The sequence below is a fragment of the Setaria italica genome, chromosome III (genome assembly GCF_000263155.2).
Source record: "Setaria italica strain Yugu1 chromosome III, Setaria_italica_v2.0, whole genome shotgun sequence".
In the NCBI taxonomy this organism is placed as follows: domain Eukaryota; kingdom Viridiplantae; phylum Streptophyta; class Magnoliopsida; order Poales; family Poaceae; genus Setaria; species Setaria italica.
The window spans coordinates 12,262,249-12,283,932 of record NC_028452.1 but is presented as its reverse complement, the minus strand read 5'-3'; the positions used below and the strand labels follow the sequence as shown (position 1 = coordinate 12,283,932).

The 21,684-nt window shown below is 47.2% G+C and overlaps 3 protein-coding genes across 3 annotated transcripts; 2 read left to right on the top strand and 1 right to left on the bottom strand.

The window, feature by feature from the left end:
- Window positions 1–733: 733 nt before the first annotated feature.
- Window positions 734–8,304, top strand: LOC101780242 (CLP protease regulatory subunit CLPX1, mitochondrial). The gene is made up of 17 exons (XM_004961345.4): window positions 734–899; window positions 1,002–1,216; window positions 2,925–3,108; window positions 4,830–5,105; window positions 5,334–5,395; window positions 5,493–5,581; window positions 5,665–5,744; window positions 5,901–5,951; window positions 6,232–6,306; window positions 6,387–6,464; window positions 6,710–6,766; window positions 6,929–6,999; window positions 7,096–7,192; window positions 7,288–7,392; window positions 7,582–7,644; window positions 7,741–7,863; window positions 7,956–8,304. The coding sequence occupies exons 2-17, from the start codon at window positions 1,029–1,031 to the stop codon at window positions 8,274–8,276; spliced, it is 1,920 nt and encodes a 639-aa protein (XP_004961402.2). The 5' UTR covers window positions 734–899; window positions 1,002–1,028; the 3' UTR covers window positions 8,277–8,304.
- Window positions 8,305–8,626: 322 nt separating this feature from the next.
- Window positions 8,627–10,877, bottom strand: LOC101779830 (pentatricopeptide repeat-containing protein At3g49240, mitochondrial). Its single transcript, XM_004961344.4, has one exon. It carries the CDS (start codon window positions 10,806–10,808, stop codon window positions 8,898–8,900), a length of 1,911 nt encoding a protein of 636 aa, XP_004961401.1. The 5' UTR covers window positions 10,809–10,877; the 3' UTR covers window positions 8,627–8,897.
- A 794-nt stretch (window positions 10,878–11,671) lies between these two features.
- LOC101779439 (uncharacterized membrane protein YuiD) lies at window positions 11,672–14,028 on the top strand. The gene is made up of 2 exons (XM_004961343.4): window positions 11,672–12,382; window positions 13,623–14,028. The coding sequence occupies exons 1-2, from the start codon at window positions 11,753–11,755 to the stop codon at window positions 13,782–13,784; spliced, it is 792 nt and encodes a 263-aa protein (XP_004961400.1). The 5' UTR covers window positions 11,672–11,752; the 3' UTR covers window positions 13,785–14,028.
- The last annotated feature ends 7,656 nt before the right edge of the window (window positions 14,029–21,684 follow it).

Genomic DNA, 21,684 nt, shown 5'->3' with positions numbered 1-21,684 from the left:
GCCTCGCTGGGTAATTTCGATGGGCAGCTGCGCCAATGGTGGCGGATACTACCACTACTCCTACTCCGTTGTGCGGGGATGCGACCGGATCGTCCCCGTGGACATCTACGTCCCTGGATGCCCGCCGACCGCCGAAGCCCTGCTATACGGCGTTCTTCAGCTGCAAAAGAAGATCAACAGGCGCAAGGATTTCCTCCACTGGTGGACCAAGTAAACCAGGCAACCAGCGTTTCTCCCCGTGTCTGCCTCCTGCGTTTCTCTGAAATGTTGCCTTGCTGTTGTTCACTTAAAGCAAGAGATTGTACGACCTGGTCGTCCGAGGAGTGCAAGACGTGCTGTGCTGTAGCGCTTGGATTGAGCATGTAACTGGTGTGCTGAATGCCGGGCCCTGGTTGGCAGTCTCTGGACAAACACAAACTACTAGTGCTGGAAGCTTGTAATGTGTTGTGCTGTTGATGTTGATCTGATTGTGTAACACGCCATAAGGAGCTTCAGTTTCTCGTGTAACAAATCGATCATGACCATTCTGAACACTCTTTGCAATTTCGAGCTTCAGAGGTCTATTTTTTAGCTAACTGGCTTGCGTAGCTGTTGGGATTTGGGAATTTACATGCTTTAACACGAGATCGTTTTGCTTTCGGATGCAAAACACGCCTCACCCGAACGGATCGTAGAAAGATGGTGGCCGTACGACTAGACAAAAGGCCAACACATGAAACGATCCTCCAATCAGCATTGACCTCTTCCCCAAGCTAAAAAAAAAACGATTACTGGGCTACACTTGCCACCTGAATCCGCCCCTTCGCCAAAAGGAGGAGAAGCAGAGGCACGAACCCGGAACCCAGCCCGCGCCGCCGCCCTCTCCGATCGCCTCTCCCCCGCCGATCTGTTCCCAAGAGGTGAGCCCCCACATCGCCCGTCTACCGAATCAACTCGTGATTCTTCTCGCGATCTCACCGCACTGCTGCGAATCCGCTTGTCCTTTGTTGTCGCCGCCGCAGGGCCCGCGTCCCAGCCGGAGTAGATCCATGGCGCTTGCGTCGAGGCTGGCGCAGCTGCAGGCGAAGGCGTGCGAGGCGACGCGGTTCGTGGCGAAGCACGGGTGCGCGTACCAGCGGTCGCTCGTGGAGAAGAACAAGAAGTACGTCGTGGAGCCCCCCACCATCGAGAAGTGCCAGGAGCTCTCCAAGCAGCTCTTCTACACCCGCCTCGCCAGGTTCGTCGTGCAGTCGATCCCCTGCCCTCCCCATCGTCGTCCTCGTATTCTCATTCCAATCTGAGAACCTGGTGTGGGAGATTAGTTGTGTGATCCGTACTCCGTGATCTCAATGCAAGACTATCGCTGTTGATGTGTCTGCCAAATAGCCCACCGCAGTGTTAGTTTCTTTTGATGATTATGACTAGTGCGGCCGTACTTGTCTGCGTTGTGTTTTGGGATGTGATTTCAATTGAAATAGCGTTGAGGTTTACTGTGGAAGTGATGTGACAGGCTGGTTTGAATATAGGATTTGATGATTAGTCTGTCTTCTCAACAAAGATAGCAGAGACAAACAAGGTTTTGGAGTTTTAGGTTTTTATTGGTTGTCGTTTTAGTTTGTTGTATGTGATTTCAACAATCAAGTTTTTGAATTTGCAGTTTTGCACCTGTTATTCAATGCATGAATTTGTCTAGTTTAAAGATCTGAACAGCGAAGATTTTGGAGTCACATATTAGTCGTAACATCACCTCAATATTCCAAAGGGTACTCCTGAACTCTGACTGAGAGTATGTATAAATGATAACCAAAAGTCAGATTATCTTACATTGCCTGAAGATAGTAGCTGGGTACAACTTTCAATGGTCTGGACTAGGAAATTGTCTTGTCAGAAACTGAATTGTTGCATCAATTTTCTTTACAAAACTGTATGGATAGTATAGCTGGGAAGCTGGAAAAATGGCAACTATCAGTAATCAGCCAATGATGTATTTAATTCCTAATTAGACCAATGCACATTGCCCAATGAACCTGTGATGAGTAACCACAAGTTGTGAACTTTGCCAACCAAGTCATCAGAGTGGATTGGAAAGTGAGGTTCCTATTGTTTCATGTAGTTAACTGAGCTTTGCAAAAGTAAGTTTTCCCCTTAGTTCACTACAAATGAAATGTGAGCTTGGACTCAAGTTCATCTAGTCATGTGAATTCAAGGTTTTCTTTGTGTCTTGACTGCATGGTGTTGAGTCAAGCTTAAATAAATTTGAGGAAAAAGAAAACAGTCGCATGTAAATGAAATCAACACTTAATTATCAAGCAATAAGCACTGCTGTCTTGGAAACAATTGAGTTATCTTGGCTGATCCCAGTTTTTAACTTCCTGATTTTATCCATTATGTATATGCTCTTTTTAGTGGACTGGTTCTGTTATTATTTGCTTGCATTATATACAGCAAACGAAGTTCTGCTTGCGTGTCACCATTTTTCAGTCATTTATTGGACATGATCTAGCGATGGACTGTGGCAGTAATGCTAGAGTTTTGTTTTTCACTTAAGACTGAACTATGACCTTGTGAATAGATAATTGCATTATCCATCATGTAAAGACCGGTGAAGGTTTAGATTCAATGTTTTCTGATCTTATCTTATGCCCTAAGCCTACAAACACAGCAGAGATAGTTTCAGTCCTCTATTGAATATGGTAGCTGAAGATATTGGATCATTACACTTCTGTAACTAGATGGATATTAAATCATTACACTTCCGTGACTAGATGACTTGACACTGATCTTTTCGTATCATGAGATGCACCTTCACATATTCACTCTGTATCTTTTTCGAAATAGATACATGGTTCCCTTCAAACAATCGAGCTTTTCACATATTCACTGCAGTCTTGGAAACAATTGAGTTATTCACTTGGTGTCTTTGAACTGACACGTGCTTCTTGCAGCATTCCTGGTCGCTACGAAGCGTTCTGGAAAGAGCTTGATCAAGTGAAGCAGCTGTGGAAGAACAGGAACGACCTCAAAGTTGAGCACGCTGGCGTCGCGGCACTCTTCGGCATCGAGTTGTACGCGTGGCTCTGCGCCGGGGAGATCGTTGGCAGAGGATTTACTCTCACAGGATACCACGTCTGAGTGCTAGGCAACGAAATCAGTCCCCTTTTTTTGCTGATGAAGATTTCTTAGGAAGCCTATTTTTTTGTGACCAGATGCGCAGTTCTGTTTTCGAGATATTCTTGATGCTGTATGGGATGAGCGGATCTCGGTGAAACCGGCTTGGTGAGATACAATAATCTGCTACATCGTGGTTCAAGTCTACGGCACATTTTTGTTAATGTTATTGATGCCCTTAATCGCTCTGTTTTGCTGTGAGTCGCCTATGCGCCGACGTGATAATGTTACTGTGATGCGAAATTGTTCTGACTGCCGAGTTTCCGTCCAAAACGCGAGATGTGCGCGGAGGTTGGTGGCTGCTTCTGCCTGCCTGTCCGTTTCAGCATGCAATATTGCACCGCTGCAGCGGTGGCGCAGGGCAGCCCAGTGGGCTGCTGCTATATATCACCGAAGGTGATAAAAAAACCCACCGTCACCTTCAGTTTGGGCGTTTGGCCCAGCAGCGGCTCACTCGAGGTCATCCTCCTCCTTCGGTCCTTCCTCCCGACGAACACAACGCCGTCGCCGCCGTCTTCTCCTGCGCCGTTTTCTTCCCCCACGTCACCATCCTCCTCCATCTTCGGCAGCTCCTGCCGCCAGATCCGCTACCCCACCGCCCTCTTCTCCTATTCACACCCTTCTCTTCTCGTCCGTCCCCGCGCCACCCTTCTGCACCGCCTCCGACGGCTTCCGCCATCAGATTCGCCACCGCCCTAACCCGGTTCTGCCGGAGAGTTCACAGTCATGCCCCCACCTGCTCCACCGCCCGCAGCCGGCCGCGTCCCGCCGCCCCATCCACACCCCACCACCACCGCCGACTACCTTCCACCCAAGACCTCCCCTCTACAACCAGAAGCTCACCGATGACCCCGACACCCCAGCAACCCGAACCTCGAAACCCCTAAGCTCCTAACCCTAGCCATGGCGGCAGCGGCTGCGGGAGGAAGACGACGGTGACACAGCTGGGCTGTCGTTCGAGCGTCTTCAGGCGACAACGTGCGAATTTGTCGCATATGCAACGCATAGCGGCCGAGTGACCTCACCTGACGACGGAGCAGCGGCTCGTCCACTCGCGCTCAGGCGCCGGCCGATGCCCATGAACGCTTCGCGCGGCTGGCCGGACCAAGCTTACCGTGTCGCGCTGGCATTAGTAACTGCGCAGCTGTTCTCTCCTGCCGTGCCTGCATCCCTCACCGAGAGAGATACACTCACACTGTCACACAGCAGCGTGGGCTGGCTAGGCTAGCCGAACAGCACCCTCTGCGCGCGGGCCCGCGCCGCACACAAAGCCACAAAGGCCGCCTCCGCTTTTCCTAAATTTCGAAATAAGCCCCGAACCCGGAACAAGCCGGCCGGTAGCACCTATCACATCGGATGTTCGGATACTAATTAAGAGGACTAAATATAATTTAATTATAAAACTAATTGCATAGATGGAGTTTAATTCGTGAGACGAATCTATTAAGGCTAATTAATTCATCATTAGCAAATGGTTACTGTAGCACCACATTGTTAAATCATGGACTAATTAGGCTTAATAGATTCGTCTCGCGAATTAGATTCCATTTATACAATTAGTTTTGTAATTAAACTATATTTAATACTCCAAACATCCGATGTGACAGGTGCTAAAGTTTAGCACGGGGTATCAAACACCCCCTAATTGACGCGAAAAACCAAACGCGGCGGACGGGGGATAAATTGAGGCCGAACCCGCGGCGGCTGATCGGGGAACACCTCGCCGTCCGGCGACTGCTCCGGGCGCCAAGTTACTGGGACTCATGTTCTCTGCCGCTCGCCGACTCCTCCCCTCCCGCGCCCGCGCCTTCGCCTTCGCGGCGGCCAAGTGGGTTCCTCCCTCCTCCTCGTACTCCCACTCCGCGGCGGCGTCGCCGTCGCGGCCTCGGTTCCCGACGCCCAAGGAGATCCGCCGAGGCTTGGACGAGTTCGTCGTCGGCCAGGACAAGGCCAAGAAGGTTACTTACGCACCTCAATCGCCTAGCCTCCCTTCTTGTTCAAAGCGGGTGCCGTAGCATCAGCTCATGTACTAAAGCTTGAACCAATTATGTCGCCCTATAGTAAGTAGTATAAGTCTGATGTAATGCACCGTCAAGTAACAAACAAGTCAGACAATCTGAGCTTTCCACGAAATTTCAGCTGTGCCTATGTGAGCCATGAACTTAGCAGGGAACTTGGTTGTGCAGGTGCTCTCTGTTGCTGTGCACAATCACTACAAGAGGATATATAATGAGCCATCAAACAAGTGGTGAGATCTTAATAACTGAATTCAGCTTTTCGATTATGTATCATGGTTCTTTGAACTTCATCTGTTTGACTGGTGATCAACCTATATCCATGAAAAGCTTGGTGCGTGGCGATGTTGGTACAAGTGGGGATGATGAAATTGAGCTTGAAAAGAGTAACATCCTTCTGATTGGGCCAACAGGGTCAGGTATTGTGTACAGATATGTGATCTTTGGCAGGACGATGGTGACGTTTTCTGATGGATTTCATTTTTTTCTTTTGTTAGGACAGGTAAAACACTATTAGCAAAAACATTAGCTCGCTATGTGAACGTGCCATTCGTGATTGCTGACGCAACAGCAATTACACAGGTAATAGTGGCTGCCCTGGCTGGTGTGTGCTTGCTTTTATTGATCTATCATTCATTTGTTGCTGTCTCTTATATAAGATAAGGCAAAGATCCAAGCTGACCGTTATTGCTACTTTCTTCTTTTCTTTCTGATGCGACAAATAGACTGCTTTTTCAGGCTGGATATTCTGGGGAAGATGTGGAATCTGTGATTTACAAACTTCTAGTGGTACATATCAACCTATCATTCTCTGACTGTATATGAACCAGATCATTTACTGCACTATTGCTACTGTTCAGTAGTGCCTTAAACAGTAACTGTTGCATAGTCTATCCTTTTTAAGGAAAGTCTATTTAGGTCAGATCAGAAAATTTTCCATTAGGGCAAGGGAACTTGCTTTTGTGAAGGTTCACAATTTTAGTCTCAAATAGTCATCAAATGTTAGATTGTCATTTCTTAATGAACTTCAAGATCATTTATTCTTTAGCTTACATGTGCTGCCTCTTAGGCTGCTGACTTCAATGTTGAAGCTGCTGAGCGTGGTATTGTGTACATTGACGAAGTTGATAAGCTCACAAAGAAGGTCATTGGACAATTAGCTCTGATCTTAATATTACTTCAACATGTAATGAAGTTAATTTCCATGTCTATTACTACTTGCAGGCTGAATGCCGTGAGGACAGAAGGGATGTCTCTGGAGAGGGTGTGCAGCAAGCATTATTAAAAATATTCGAAGGAACAGTACGTGCATCTACTAATTTTCTCCTCTGCTTTGTAAAAACATACTTTGCATTCAATAGTCACAAATCACTTTTTTAGAAGGATACAATATTTGATCAGCTGGGCATGGCTAACTAAAGTAGATAATTTGTAAGCAACAAAAGTCTTGACCATATCCTTCATGAACTTCAAATTTCATAAGTTATGCTGTCTTTCTATGTCGACCACATTTTGCTTCCTGAGCTGTTTTTTGTTGTCTCTATTAGGTCATCAATGTGCCAAGAAAAAGAAACCAAGATAATGTACCCCATGGTTATGTTGAGGTAATTGGTTGCACATACTTCCGGTCAGTCAGTTGAATATTACTTAGTCATGTGTTGATTGGTATGGTATTTTAGAAAAAATAAAAATTGGCTTTCCATTATTGAATAGGGAAAAACAATGGCTCGATGTTGAGTTATGCACCAATATTTTTTTTTTTGCAGGTAGATACAAGAAATATCCTTTTTATCTGTGGAGGTGCCTTCTTCGGCTTGGAAAAGATAATCTCTGAAAGGTTATAGAGTTAATAATTGTATTTGTGCATATTTAAGAATTATCCTCCTTTATCTAGGATTTATATGTTTCTCAACATACTTTTGTACTACGCAAGAAATCAACACTGTCCTGTTGGATTTGGCATACCGATATGTCATGAGCTGCGGAACCGCGGCTGGACAACACTTCAGGAATCTTGCTATATTGATGCTGTAGGTTCAGTAGGCTTAAGTCCTTGACATTTGCTCTAAACATTCCTTTTTATTTGATCATGTATTAACAACATATATTTTCTAATGCTACTTAGGTTGAAAATGATGATCTAATTGCCTACGGCTTGATCCCAGAATTCATTGGAAGGTTGCCAATAATAGTTAGCCTGACAAACCTCAGTGAAGAACAATTGGTCCAGGTAGTAAAATTATTTGACTAAGTTTGTAATTTGAAGCAAATCTTTCTTAAAATTACTTATCTATAGTTTTTTGCCTATAGAATGATCACTTTCTTCACACCTTGTTCTTGTCTACTAGTTGATTCTACTATTTTATTTTTCTTCTCAAGATGACCACAACCTAAAGGTTATATCCAATTCTCTTTTCAGGTGCTCAGGGAGCCAAAAAATGCAATAGGAAAGCAATACAAGAAGTTGTTCAAAATGAACAATGTTAGTCTGTTTATTCTATCAATCGTCAAAACGATTGCGAGCTTTGATTAAAAAAAAATTATAACCAAGAAACTCATTGTGCATGTCTTTCCTCAGGTCAAGCTGCATTTCACTGAAAATGCTTTGCATCTAATAGCAAAGAAAGCATCTGCAAAAGAAACGGGGGCTCGTGGGCTACGATCTATAATGGAGGACATTTTGACAGAAGCAATGTTTGAGGTTAACTACGATCTTAATTTTCCATGCAAGTGAGCAACCGAAAATCAGCAATCAGCCTGGCTGACATCAATTTTGATCCTTGCATTTTACAGATTCCTGAGGCAAGGGAGGGAAAAGAGAAGATAATTGCTGTTCTTGTCGATGAAGAGTCCGTAGGGCCATTGCACCATCGGGGATGTGGAGCCAAAATTTTCCAGGATGATGGAGCCTTGGAAATGTATGTTTACCAGAACAATATCAAGCTTCCCGGGCTAATTCAGAGCAACCCCAGCCGCCGTCGGATTTTCCGGTTCTGCCTACTAGTCGCATTATCGGCGACTAAGCTCTGGATTTACCAGACATTTCCTTGTTTTTCATCGATATATGAATGGATTGTATTGATGCTGTGCAAGGCCAACATTTTTACACAATGAAATATAACAAGATTTTATTATCGTGCCAGCTGCTGAGATAGCAATAGAATGGAGCTCACTTTGCATTTTCTTCTGTAGCTTTGTGGTTGCTAAATGATTTCTGCAACAAAAAACTCATGTCTTTTACATGCTAGCAGATACTCCCTCCGTTCCAAATTATAAGTCATTCCAACTTTCTTGGAGTCAAACCATTTTATGTTTGACCAAAATTATAGAGAGGATTACAAAGATTTATGGCACCAAATAGATATATTATGGTACTTATTTGGTATCATGAATATATATTTAATAAAGAAACTAATGGTATATCATGAATATTAGTATTTTATTGTATAAATTTGGTCAGATGCTTTGACTCTCCAAAAAAGTTGAAATGACTTATAATTTGGAACGGAGGAGTACATCAATTCTGAAAAAAATAGAAAACATTTCCAAAAATTATAAAAAGACCATAAATATTTTTCTTCCTATTCATAAATTGCCATAACACAAGGCTCAACTGGAGGCGCTATAACTTCACCAAAAGATGAATCTTTGGCACCTCGGAAAGTAGTGACCTAGCTGTAGCATATGACCTGGTGCCAGGATCAAATCCTGGATGCATAGGAGTTCTCAAAGTCATCACAGTTGTCCCTGTCCATCTTCTCCCGTTCTTTCTATAATTTGAGGAGTGCCTTGAAGTGTGTCTTCTCCAGCTGACTTAAGGCCTAGCTTACTGAGAAAGCCACTATCCAAGGTGTTTGCATCAGCAGCAGGTGACACTCCATTCTCCATCTTCCTTTTATGGGCTAGGATAGCTTCAATGGCAGCAGCACTGGCTTTAGCTGCAGCCTCATCCTTAGCAGCAGCCTCTGCTCTCCTTTTCTCCCTCTCTTCCTTGGCAAGAGCCTCTGCCCTCGCCTTCTCTTCTGCAGCCTGGGCTTCTGCTTCAGCCTTTTCCCTCTCCACGTCCTCATATAACTTGGTAATATCATCTTCCCTCCCACCTCCACGTAAAGCTCCTTCCAAGAGCTGCCTCAATTCATCACTGAACACTACCTTCTCGTCCAAAAGAATACCTTTTGCAATCTTGGCTGCATCGTCCAACTGACCAGCAGCAACGTATGCCTTCAGCAATGTCTCGTAGCTTGAGATGCTTGGGCTAACTCCCTTCCTCTTCATCTGATCAAAATATTCCTGAGCCTTATCAAGCTTACTAAAACCCACCAGACGATCAACAAGTTTATGATATGCAGTTGCATCAGGCTTCAGCTCCAATCCATCCATTTTGTCAAAGTAAGAGATACCATCATCGATGCAATCAACACTGAAGCATGCTTCCATAAGTAGTACATGTGTCTCCTCATTCGTGCCAACACCACATTCGCACATCTCACTGTAGAGCACCTCCATCTCACCTATCGACTGGTTAAGCCCCAGATGCCGAATCAAATTGTTATAGGATGCAACATCCGGCACCAGCTTCCACTCCCCCATCCTTCTGAACACTGCAATTGCATCTTCAAATCTCCCAGCAGCACAATAGGCATCAACCATCACCCTGAAGCTTCTCAGGTCAACTGCAATTCGCAGTGGAGGGTCATGCTCACCGAGCATTCTGTCAAACAGCTTGAGTGCATCCTCCAACCTCCCATTCTGCCCAAGCGCATCAACTACCTCATTGTAGCTCTCGGCCCCAAACCTCACCTCCGATTCCACACCAAGCACCTCATTGTAGCACTCCATTGCCTTCTCCTCCATTCCCATAAGGAAGTACGCCTTCATGAGACTTCCATACACAATACCATCAAGAACCGGCTTGCCCCCAACCTTGTCCTCGAGTTCTTGGTACAGCTCCACGGCTTTGGCTCCATCCCCAGCACCCACGAACCCAGCCATAAGGAGGCTATAGACCTTGGGATCCGGCCCCACAACCCCAGAGTCGAGCATCTCATCCTTGAGCTCGACGGCATCCGCGAGTCGGCCGTGGTCGTCGACGAGGCACTCGACGACGACGCGGTAGGCCGTCGGGGAGGGCGGCACGGGGGACCCGGGCCGGGCGAGGAGGCGGAGGTGATGGAGCGCGTCGTCAGGGAGGCGACGCGCGGCGAGCGCGGAGAGGTAGAGCGCGTGCGTGGCGGCGGTGGGCGGGACGGCGGCCTGGAGGGCGAAGCGGTGCAGCGCGAAGAAGTCGTCGAGGCGGCGCGCGCGGAGGAGCGCCGCGAGGACGGCGGCGCAGGTGAAGGAGCAAGGGCGGCAGTTGGAGTGGAGCGCGTGGCGGGTGAGGAGCGCCGCCTCCGGGAGGTCGGCCTGGGGCCCCGAGAGGAGCGCGAGGATCCGGTTGTGGAACGCGAGGCGGGAGGGCGCCAGCGTGGGGAGCGGCTCCGCGAGGCGAACGGCGCTCGGGGAGGGCGCGGGGACGGGGGGCGTCGCGACGAACGTGTCCCGGCGGCGCTCGCGGCGGGACGCCGCGGCCGAGGCGGCGTCCGCGTGCGCGAGCGGGAAGAGCGCCGGCACGAGGCGGCGCGCCGAGATGGGCTTGGACAGCGACATCTTCCGCGGTTGGGCGCGGCCGCCGGACGGGGAGAAGAGGTTTTGGGGGTTTCGGGAGTTCAGAATCGGGAGAAGACGGCCGACTTCATCAGAGCGACCGGAGTAGGAGACGGATTCTTATGTTACGCCTTCGCTGAACGGAAACGAAAGGCTGCAGGTCCGCTACTCAGCTGCGTGTTCCTGACAGCATTTTCGTTACCTGTTCTTTTGTTTTTTGGAACTGGATGTTGACATAATGACATAGTGCCTGGTTATTCTCATCCAGTGACATCTGAACATATTCTAATCTTGCCTAATTCAAGCTTAAAATATTGAACATATCCTACATGAATATTAACCAACTCAATGAGAATCTACTGGAAATTAGAAAGAACAATTTCAAGACGGGACACATATACGTCACTCACAAAAGGATATTCTAGAGTGGAAACCCATCATTATTTCGAGTGGCAGCATTTCATAAAACCACAATCTTTTCGTTCTTCACAGTGACACCAGCATGGCACCACCACACATTTCTCAATCTAATTGGCCCACTAAGCTTCGCAGCCCAATGTCCGTTTCTCAGGCCAGTTTTTTTTCTAGACAGAAATCAAAAGCGATCACTCACCAACCAACAAAAAATAAGCGAAACAGAAGCTGAAGCCTCGGCTAATTTGAGGACCCACCACGCGGCCGGCGTCCATTGGCGGCGCCGGTGCCCGAGACGGCGACTCCGTCCGCCCCAGAATCTTCGCTGTAATATGCCAGAAACCCCACGCCGCTTCTCGCGCTCCCGAAAACGCCCTTCCAGACCAAAGCCCTCACGCGGCGCCACGAGTCGTGAATCCGAGGAAAGCGCAGGGGTATTTCTGTGCGAGGACATGCCGGTATGAACCCAAGCCTAATCGCCACGGCCACACACCGCTCCTCCCCGCTCCGCGCGGCGATGCGGAGCAGCAGCCATGGAGGTGAGCTCCAGTCGCTTCGCTAGGGCGCTCCCCAACCTCCTCGACCCCGTCTCCAGGCCCCTCAAGCCCCCGCACCACCACCGCCGCCGCCGCGCCGTCCATACCCTAGCCTCCTCGCCTGGCCCTACCGCCGATGCCCTCGCACCGTCGCCCTCCTCGGCCTGGCCGCCGCCGTCACTCTCCCGGCTCCTTGCCGCGGCGCTGAGGGGCGGCCGCGCGGGAGGGGAGCTCCCCGACCTCGTGGCGGCGGCAACGGGCGGCGCGGGGATAGGGACGCTGCTGATGAGCACGACGGCGGCGGCAGTGACCAAGGCGCGGGAGAGCCCGTACCTGCTGGCGCTGGCGGCGAACCCGACGTTCGTGTCGGGGCTGGTGGCGTGGGCGGTGGCGCAGGCCGCCAAGGCCCTGCTCACCTCCGTCGTGGAGCGCCGGTGGGACCTGCGGATGCTGTTCAGCTCCGGCGGGATGCCGTCCTCGCACACCGCACTCTGCACCGCGCTCACCGCCTCCGTCGCGCTCTGCCACGGTGTCAGCGACGCGCTCTTCCCCGTTTGTCTCGGGTTTACTCTAATAGTTATGTACGACGCCACGGGCGTCAGGCGCCACGCCGGAATGCAGGCCGAGGTGAGCTATCTTGATTCAGTAGCTGTTTGTATTTTGCCATGTACTATTTAGTGGTATTATTCAATTCATTTGAAAATTTTGCTTTCCTTGAGCTAATTTTGTAAGCTGAGGGAAACTGTCTTAATTTGTGCAGCACAATGTTAGTCTTAAATAGTTCTAGGGGATTTAGCGGCTGGACTCTAAAACAGTTAAGTGTGGGTTAAACGAGGCTATAGCGGCTAAATTGTACATGGGAAAAATAGCGATACCTTATCTCAAATAGCTATAGCGGAGCTATAGCCGGCTATTTAAAACCTATAGAACACAATGAGACTCTGCTGAGTGATAGTTAGTTGCGACAATATCATGTTCAAGATGTATGTTTTGGTGTGATTGGCTACAAATCCTAATTCTGAAACATTTCAGTTGGATCTCAGCGAATGGTTATTTGCTGGCTGATGTGGCTTGGGTTCAAGTAGTATCCATTTCTGGATCTTTATATCACAACTGACATATATAACTGTGATTCTGTTTCCTAGGCTTGTGTTATCTGTTTTGATGTCTTCACTTTTCTTGATCTGGCAGTGGTAATTGCGTCGCACTGTATGCAGCCATAGTATAAATATTCAGCATACAAACAAGGTGGCATGTTCACGCTTTGTTGGCTTTGTCAGAGGAAGTTTAGAACTTTGTCTTGGTGCCTTTGGTACAATACAATGCTCCTTAAAACTTGAGCATTGTTTTATTCTGCTCATTTAGTTCTTTTTAAACAAATAGCTAGCAGCTCATATATTAAAGCATTGTCATTTGTTAGTTCACCTGATGTGTCACCAACTCACCATGTACCTTGCAATATCACACTGCACACACTGGCTTAATGAGCCTACAGAAGAAAAGGCATTATTTAATATAAAAAAGTTACTCCTGTTGTCAATGATATTTTCCGAGATCCTGAGACACCTGCTGTCAATGCCATTGCAACTGTCATCAAGCTAGCAACACCTGCTGCCTAGGCATCTCGTAACAGTTATAGTATTCGGACACTAGAATTTAAGTGCAGAGCAATCTTGACTATCTTTTGGGATATGTTCGAATCGCATCAACGAAGTAAATCATGACATGTTATTTCCTGAATGCTGCCCACTGCTTGTGCTCTGAAGGAAGTTCTGTTCTTCAAATTTCATTGTTGCTAGATGTGTGCCTGTCTTCCCTTGAGTATACTTTTCGTCATCAACTAATTTGTGCTTTTTGATCGACACAGGTACTCAATAAGATCGTTGAGGACCTGTTTGAAGGCCATCCAATTAGCGAAAGAAAACTTAAGGAGTTGTTAGGACACACTCCATCACAGGTCTTTGCCGGAGCAATTTTAGGCATCTTGGTGGCCTGGTATTGCTGCCAGGGTTGTATTGTACCCATTTGATGTTGCTGTTGTATGACTTGATCAGAAATGAAATTATTCTCACGGAGATTTTGCACGTAGTGTAACGGTGTAACCATTGTTCTGGAAAATAGCTGTCTTACCCAGTTTGATATTGTCAAGAAGGTGACTACTGTCATCCATCTTGGGCATGTCCCTGTATATATGTAACTCAATTGTACGGAATAATCGATATTTGGATCCTATCCAGCCTCAATACAGAGTTGAGACTGAAGGTATTTGCTAAGAGTGAAGTGTCCACTAATGTGTTGCTTGCATTGGGTTATATGATATATGAGCTTCTTGTCACCATTTGTGTACTTAAAGATCAAGCCAGAACCTACAGTTTGAGACTCTGTGTTGCTGTTGCATCATGTAAAGTCGATCTTGCCTTTCTTGTGCCTTCGTTGAAACATGGCTGTCTTGAGTCCACACACCTGATATTGCTTCTGCCGTAGGGTCCTTGAAACTGATTGGTCACCATCTCTACTTCTCTAGTTCTAGAGTTCAACAACCACTCCCAAAATGACGCCCGGGGTTGCTCGATTGGCCCGTGAATCCACCCCCGTGGCGCTAACAAGTACGGGATGTGCATGCAGGTCCATCCTGTTTCTTGGTTGAAGTTTCTCGGCGGCAGGGCACGGCCAGCATGAGGCGACAGGATCACGGGAGGGAACGGCCAGACGGTCGCAGATCGGACCGCGGCCAGCAAAGCATCATGGCAGCCGAGCTCTGCATCTTCTCTGTATACGCCCCGCGTGGCCCTGGGCTTTTCTCGAACGCTGTTGCTAAAGAGAAAACCGGCCCAAACAGCAGCCTTTGCAAGCGTTGGGCTTAGGCCTAGCCCAACTGGGTTGAACTGGACTCCAACTCGAATTCCTTCCCTGACCCGCCGCCCTCGCCCGCCCGCCTCTTTTCCTACCACCACCATCCTCCTGATCGAAGCTAGGGCTCCCAATCCACCCAAGAAAACGCTGAATTATCCCGGCGGGACAAGTCACACAACACAACTAAGATGATGGCCGGTGAGGAGGACTCAGTGAAGGAGAAGCCCGCCACCAAAAGCGTGGAGGAGCTCCAGCAGTCCAGCAAGAGGAGGGGGTGGGAGTGTGGGACTGGTGGTGGTGGTGGTGACCGGCGTCTCTGAGGAGACGAACACATCTGACGACAGCGACGACGAAGGTAGTGTCTACGACGACGAGAAGGAGTCTGCCGTGCCGGAAGGGAAGATCCGGCTGCCGCAGGCCATGGTCAACTTCTTCCTCGGGATCTATGACAAGGTAGTACTGAACGCCAAGCTAGACCCGGCCGGAGTTGGTTGAGGAGGTCAGGAGGCGGCCGGCGCAGAGAGATCCGTCTCGCCCGGGCCAAGACCCACGAGGAGGAGATTGCAGACATGTTTGCCGAGTTCCTGGATCCCATCCGGCGCAAGTACGAGGACAGCGGCGTCGCGCCTACGTCGACGACGACTACTACGACAAGGTTGAGAGGGCGAAGAAGGCCAACCGGGCCGCGTACCTGCAAGTGTTTGGCGGCGCCGGCACTGAGGCCGCGATCAACACTCAACAAAGAGCTTGAGCAGAAGACGATAATGGACATCAGATAGATATTGATGATGTACCTACTTCGATCTCTCCTTTTATTTTACCTAGATTCATCTTATGTTATTGATCCATGTGTGCACCTGAAATCCTGAATTGCTGTTGCGTGAAATGTATTCTATAACGAGGATCTTGCGTGTAGCGCGTTATCTTCTGCTGGTCTCCCCTGTCGTTGCAGCAACGGAAGAGGTGTTGATCTTGCTGGTTGAGTCGTCGTTTTGATAGATCTTGCGGTTGGAGTGTGTTCCTCGCCTGGTGTTGTGTGGTTGCGGTCCTTCAGGCGCGCACCTTTCTTTTTTTTCCTTTTTTTTTAACTTTCTTCCTCTTTTTTTATTGCTCCTGCTTTATTAATACAGAACGTCAGTTCTCCTGCAGCATTGTTTCAGATAAAAAGTTTAATCATGGTTTGCATTGGTTTGTATGATGTGCGCCACATTTGCACTAGTACTTCAGGAACTATCGAGAATATGTAAAAGTTAGTGCTATGTTGCTGTTGGATGTAAAGTCAATAATCTTGCTTTGGTGAAACATGGCTGTCTTGACACTGATCTTGCTTCGCTCCTAGGGTTCTTGATACTGAATCAGAGCAACGGCCCCCACCTTTTTTTAAAAAAAAATTAGAGAGGGTAACAACGGCCTACGGCCCCCAAAATCACGGACCGAAAGCTCCCAATAACCTTGCCAACAAGAAATGGTTGAAGCATCTCGTCAGTGCAAGTCACAGGTAAAGTAAGACCGATTTTCCGATGTCGACTGGGACAAGCCACAAGTATATATGATCAATGTTCCACCAAAAACGGGGGATGTGGAGGTGGAGGTACCGGTGGCGGCGACAGCGACCGGCGTCTCAGTGGGGACAAGCACATCTGAGATATGACGACAGCGACGACGGCTCACGGGGAAGATTCGGATGTCGCACGATTGCTGGGGTTTTATTTTTCGATTGTTTGGGTTTTTATATGGGCTTTCAACATTATTCATATATCATGGTAACCATATAGTTCAACTCAATATAGAATTATTCAGATAATCTAACTGAGAATAATTGATGCGGAATTTAACTCGAGGTGCATGCCGAGAACGTTCCTGCTGGAATACGGTAGAGGAATTAATTGAGATCACTCTACTGAAATATTCCTTATGTACGTACATGTTTGACCCAGGTACAACATAATGGAAAGAGCTGGACTTGTTTTGCATGATCAGCTCTGCAAACCCAAGTACAGCATAATGGAAAGAGCTGAACTTGTTTTGCATGATCAGCTCCGCAGACTTTTAACCTACATGATCATATTAGAATTGATCTCATATACACAATTGATTGTGGCACATGACTCACACATGTGTGCTAGGGACTGGTATATATTTTAAACTTACTGAGCTGGCATGGTTCAGAAATCACACGGATTTTTCGGAACACAGATGGAATATTTGTAACACCTGGAAGTGGAGATCCTCTAGCCTCAATATGCATTGTGAGAGGCATCACGAACAAGGCAGAGGAACAAAGGGTAGAGGTCTATATCCACAAAACTCTACATCGATTCCATCCTTGCCATCCTCCACAGAGAGTGATTGAGTGAGCCTTTCCTTTCTCCGGCCTTTTTCGTTCTCGCAAGTGTCCTCCGGCTGCTGCGGCCGCGGGCCAGGGTCTCTGCAACGACGAAGAGACGACGACCTAACAACAGACGTTGGCGTGCTGACTGTACAGCACACACGTTGCTGACGTCATTGCAACAAAGGGGGTTTCCCATGAGTTAGATCCTCGTCGCGCCAGCGGCCGTCACAAATCAAGGAAGGCGCCGCGCATGATGCTTTTTTTTCATTTATTAGGTTGTGGTCGGCGGCGGGCGCTGTCAAGTGGGTGGGTGCGCGGAGATGTAGCCGGGAGCCAATTTGTCCAACATGTTCCTTACGTGCACGAGGATTTCACAAGAATTACAAAAAAAATCACAATCACATGAATCATATTAAGAATCATAATCACATATTTCACAAGAATCACAACAAGAATCACAAGAATACATTTCACAAGAATCATTATCACATATTTCACAAGAATCACAGAAAGTTCACACGAGAGCTTCGCCTGCGCCGTCGAGTCTCCCACTGCGCCTCCTCAACCACATGCCAGCAAGCGCCGCCGGACCTCCTCACCCACTCACCACAGCAGTGGCCGGCGCATCGGCGGCGGCCAGAGAACGAGCCGCGCCGGAAGTGGCCGGGCCAGAGGGCCAGCCAAGGAGGCCCCTTGCGCCCGCGGTGGCCGACTTTTCAGCGTGTCGGCAGCGGCCAGGGAGGCAAGGAGGCCTCCTGCGCCCGCGGTGGTCGGCAGCCAGTGGCCTCGGGGACTGGCCAGGGAGGCCCCCTATGCCCGCGGTGGCTGGCTTTTTCCCGCGCCGACGGCGGCTAGGGAGGCCCCCTGCGCCTGCGGCAGTGAGGAGAGGGAGGAGAGATAGTGGTCGGTAGGGAGAGGATGGTGGGGAGATAAAGGATAAGACCAGTACTAGTGGTGGGTAGGAAGATAAGGGGGGGAGAGAGAGGAGTCGAAGAGACCTTTTAGTCCTACAACCAGAACTCAAAGGGATATTTTGGTCTCGGTTGGAGTCACCAGCGGGGAGTAATGGGTCCCGTGCTTATTTATTTGGGTTGGCTCCAACCAGGACTAAAAGCTCCACTTTTATCTCGGTTGGAACTACCAACGCAGACTGAAAGGGTTCCGAGGGACTACGAAATTTGGACTCGGGACTAATGCTTCTTTAGTTCCGGGTCAAAAAACAACTGAGATTTTTATCACTGGATGGAAGGTCTACTAGTGTAACAAAACGAATTGGAGAAATGTGCTATGTAATGAATCCGAACAGAACATGATGGATACATGAAGTGGTTTTAATTATATGAAAAGAAGAGGGAAGTACCTCATAAATATACCATTCAAGAAAGAAAAGAGGACGTTGAATGATATATAGTGATAAGAAGATGACTATATTGAACAACATAAATATGTGTATATTTGTGCAGCTCGTAAATATGTGTATATGATTAATCACCATTATACCTTGAAGATTCAGAAAACAAGAAAATCATCCACGAGTAGCTGGGGTTTCCTTATGATGGAATATTTACCATTTGATTAAATATTAGAGTTTCTGAATCATGTATACAAGCGAACTCAGCGCAGCTCAGCTAGTACCAGGGTTTGAGTCGCATTTTTCTAGATTTATTTCAGGATTTAACCGGTGCTATTCTTTCAGTGGTAGGCGACGTGCCCGTTGACAGCGAGGTGCCAGTGGTGACTTCGTCAATCTCAAGGATTTGCTGGCTTAGTTTTTCGTAGGGCAAGTGTGCGTGCGTGCATGTGAGTGTATGCGTTTGTACTGTGTGATTTGAAGAAAAAGAATCACGTATACTGAAAAACACTTGATGTTCCAAAGATTTAGAGATGCATGTTTCTGCATGGTTGATGGTTCACTGGCTAATGTTAGGAATATATGAACGATTTTTTCACTAGTAGAGAACTCACCTTCCATATGATCCCTTTTGTTCCGGTTTAAAGTTGGCCTAGGATAAAAAGAGACGCGCCACGGTAGGCTGAAATAGGGCGGAGCTTTAGTCCCGGTTGGTATTTCCAACCGGGACTAAAGCTCCCCCCCCCACCCCCCGTTTAGTCCCGGTTGTAACGGCTAGTTCCCAGCCACCGACGGCGCCCCCCTTTTGTCCCGATTAGAGCCTCCAACCAGGACAAACGCGCAACCCTTTTCTCCCGGTCAGAATTACCAACCAGGAGTAAATGTTATCCCGGTTGGTAATTCCAACCGGGATAAAAGGGTTGCGCTTTTGTCCCGATTGGTGGTTCCAACCGGGAGTAGAGGTGGTTCCAACCGGGAGTAAACTTCAACCGGGATAAAAGGTATTCCTTTTTGTCCCCATTGGAATTTTAAACCAGGACAAAAACTCATTACCCATTAAATCCCAAGACAGAGGCATTTCTTCCTCCTCCAGCCCGAGCCAGTCCACTCCATAGAGATAGAGAGCTTCACCTCCTCTCCATGGCGTCGAAGCAAGCCTAGGGGAGGTGTTGCTCGAATTTTTTTTCCTTATTTCTGTGGGGATTTCACTCATCCAAAGTGTTGTGAAGGTTAGCTACTTCATCCTCTTGTTATGCTTTGTTTTATGCCTTAGAGAGGGAGAAAAATGAGTTTTCTTGTTAGAATGAGAGAGAATGAAGAGGATTTGTATTTATACATATTTTTGAGCTAGAATGTGATGGATAGTTTGCTTGTTAGATACGATTTGTATTAGTTAAAATAACTTGATGTGTAGAATGGAGAGGGTAGTTTATTTGCTAGAATGTGAAGTAGAAAGTGAAGAGGATTTTGAGCTAGAATGTGAGGGAGAATGGAGAGTAAATGTGAGGTAGAATGGAGAGGATTTCAATATTAATTATAATGAAAAAATTAGTATGTCATATGTGTCATATATAGTATGTATCCTTGTAGCGGTTTAAGAATGATGCTACCCTTGTCTAGACAGTTTATCTTGTCAAATTCAATATGGTTTTTCAAATCCATACTTGTTGAACTTGCATATCATGTTCATCTCAGCGAGCATGTTCTCCGCCGAGCGGCAACGGACGTCAAGGAGGAGCTCTGATTCTATGAGGAAGAGTGGCAACGGACATCGCGGGAAGACCGTGTCCCCTTCCTCATAGAATCGGAGCTCTTCCATGGTGAAGTATGGTGCTGCCCGGTGGAGTAATGCTCGCCGAGATGATCACGGTTTGCAAGTTTTGCAGTGCTAAGTTATGAATTTTTGTACATAGAGATGGCTTCTGCTGCTGGAGGTAGTGCGATGGTGGGGGCGATCGTCATTCCTCTCGCGGCAAGGAAAAAACCATAGTTGGCCCTCATGATAAGCCGAAGAAAATGAGCACATGGGAGAAAACAATGCTTCATTATTTGCAAAGGTATCATGAAAATGTTGTTGTAGAGGAACCCCCTTTTGGTGGTCGTTATGCTCCACCGCCAGTCCCAGGTGTTTCACGTTCACTTAGTACTACCGTTGCGGGAGGCACAAATAAACCACAGGATGAGGCTGGGTCAGCGGAACCTTCGTCTTCACCGCCCAAGGATGCTTAAAGTCCTCCTAGATACTCAGTGGATGGTTTGTCGTAGTGTATCATGTTGTTTGGATCTGAAATTTAAATATGTGTCTTTCTATCTATATCTAAACTTTCAGCATCAGTTGCACTACAAAGTTTGATATGCTTTAAATCATGAATAGCATATAGATAAGTCACAAAGCGTATCAAATAACCATCAATAGGCACGTCAAGATGAATTTTCATGCGAAATGGAAATGACACACTTATTCGCAACAAGAGAACCTAATATTTGTAATCATTGAAGGATGAATAAACAATATATTTGAATTAGTACACCATACAAGATGATCGTAAAAAACCTACACACCATAATGGAAAGCGTATCTTTGAGATGATAAATGATGTAATAATAGTCTTTGGAAAGGGTCTTGGTAGCCAACCTGTTCTGAACGACGATAACGGACGTGCACCCATGTGGAAGAAAAGGTCAATATTTTGGGAGCTACCTAATTAGAAAATCCTAGAGGTCCGCAACGCAATAGACGTGATGCACCTAACGAAGAATTTTTGCGTGAACGTGCTAGGCTTCATGGCTGTTAATGGGATCTCAAAAGATACAATGGAAGCATGACAGGACCTGAAAGCCATGGGGCAACGAGATGATCTACATCCGGAAAAGAGAGATAACGGATAACACTACTTACGTCTTACCAGTTACACTCTCAGCAAGGAAAAAAAGATAGCATGTTTGAATGCTTGAATAGTATGAAGGTCCCGTCTGGGTACTTCTCGAATATAAAGGGAATAATAAATATGAAAGAAAAGAAGTTCACAAATCTGAAGACTCATGACTGCCACATGTTGATGACCCAGTTGCTTCTGGTTGCACTAAGGGGTGTTCTACTAGAGAATGTTCGATTGCCGCTCGTAAAGCTATACGCGTTTGTCAATAAGAGTTCGCAGAAGGCAATCGATCCATCCAAGCTAGTAAAGCTACAGAACGATATGGTGCAATGTCTTGTCAGCTTTGAGTTGGTGTTTCCACCATCCTTCTTTAATATTATGACGCACCTTCTGGTTCACCTAGTAAAAGAGATTGGTATTCTCGAACCAGTATACCTGCACAATATGTGGCCTTTCGATAGATTCATATCAGTCTAAAAAACTATATTCTTAATCATGCCCACCCAGAAGGAAG

What these genes read in the sequence shown, in the direction of transcription:
- LOC101780242 (XM_004961345.4), top strand. Translation starts at nt 1,029, where the DNA reads ATGGCGCTTGCGTCGAGGCTGGCGCAGCTGCAGGCGAAGGCGTGCGAG. An exon ending in TGATTTACAAACTTCTAGTG is followed by an intron (nt 5,952 to 6,231) that starts GTACATATCAAC and finishes GCTGCCTCTTAG; the next exon opens with GCTGCTGACTTCAATGTTGA. An exon ending in TACCCCATGGTTATGTTGAG is followed by an intron (nt 6,767 to 6,928) that starts GTAATTGGTTGC and finishes TTTTTTTTGCAG; the next exon opens with GTAGATACAAGAAATATCCT.
- LOC101779830 (XM_004961344.4), bottom strand. Translation starts at nt 10,808, where the DNA reads ATGTCGCTGTCCAAGCCCATCTCGGCGCGCCGCCTCGTGCCGGCGCTC.
- LOC101779439 (XM_004961343.4), top strand. Translation starts at nt 11,753, where the DNA reads ATGGAGGTGAGCTCCAGTCGCTTCGCTAGGGCGCTCCCCAACCTCCTC. An exon ending in ACGCCGGAATGCAGGCCGAG is followed by an intron (nt 12,383 to 13,622) that starts GTGAGCTATCTT and finishes TGATCGACACAG; the next exon opens with GTACTCAATAAGATCGTTGA.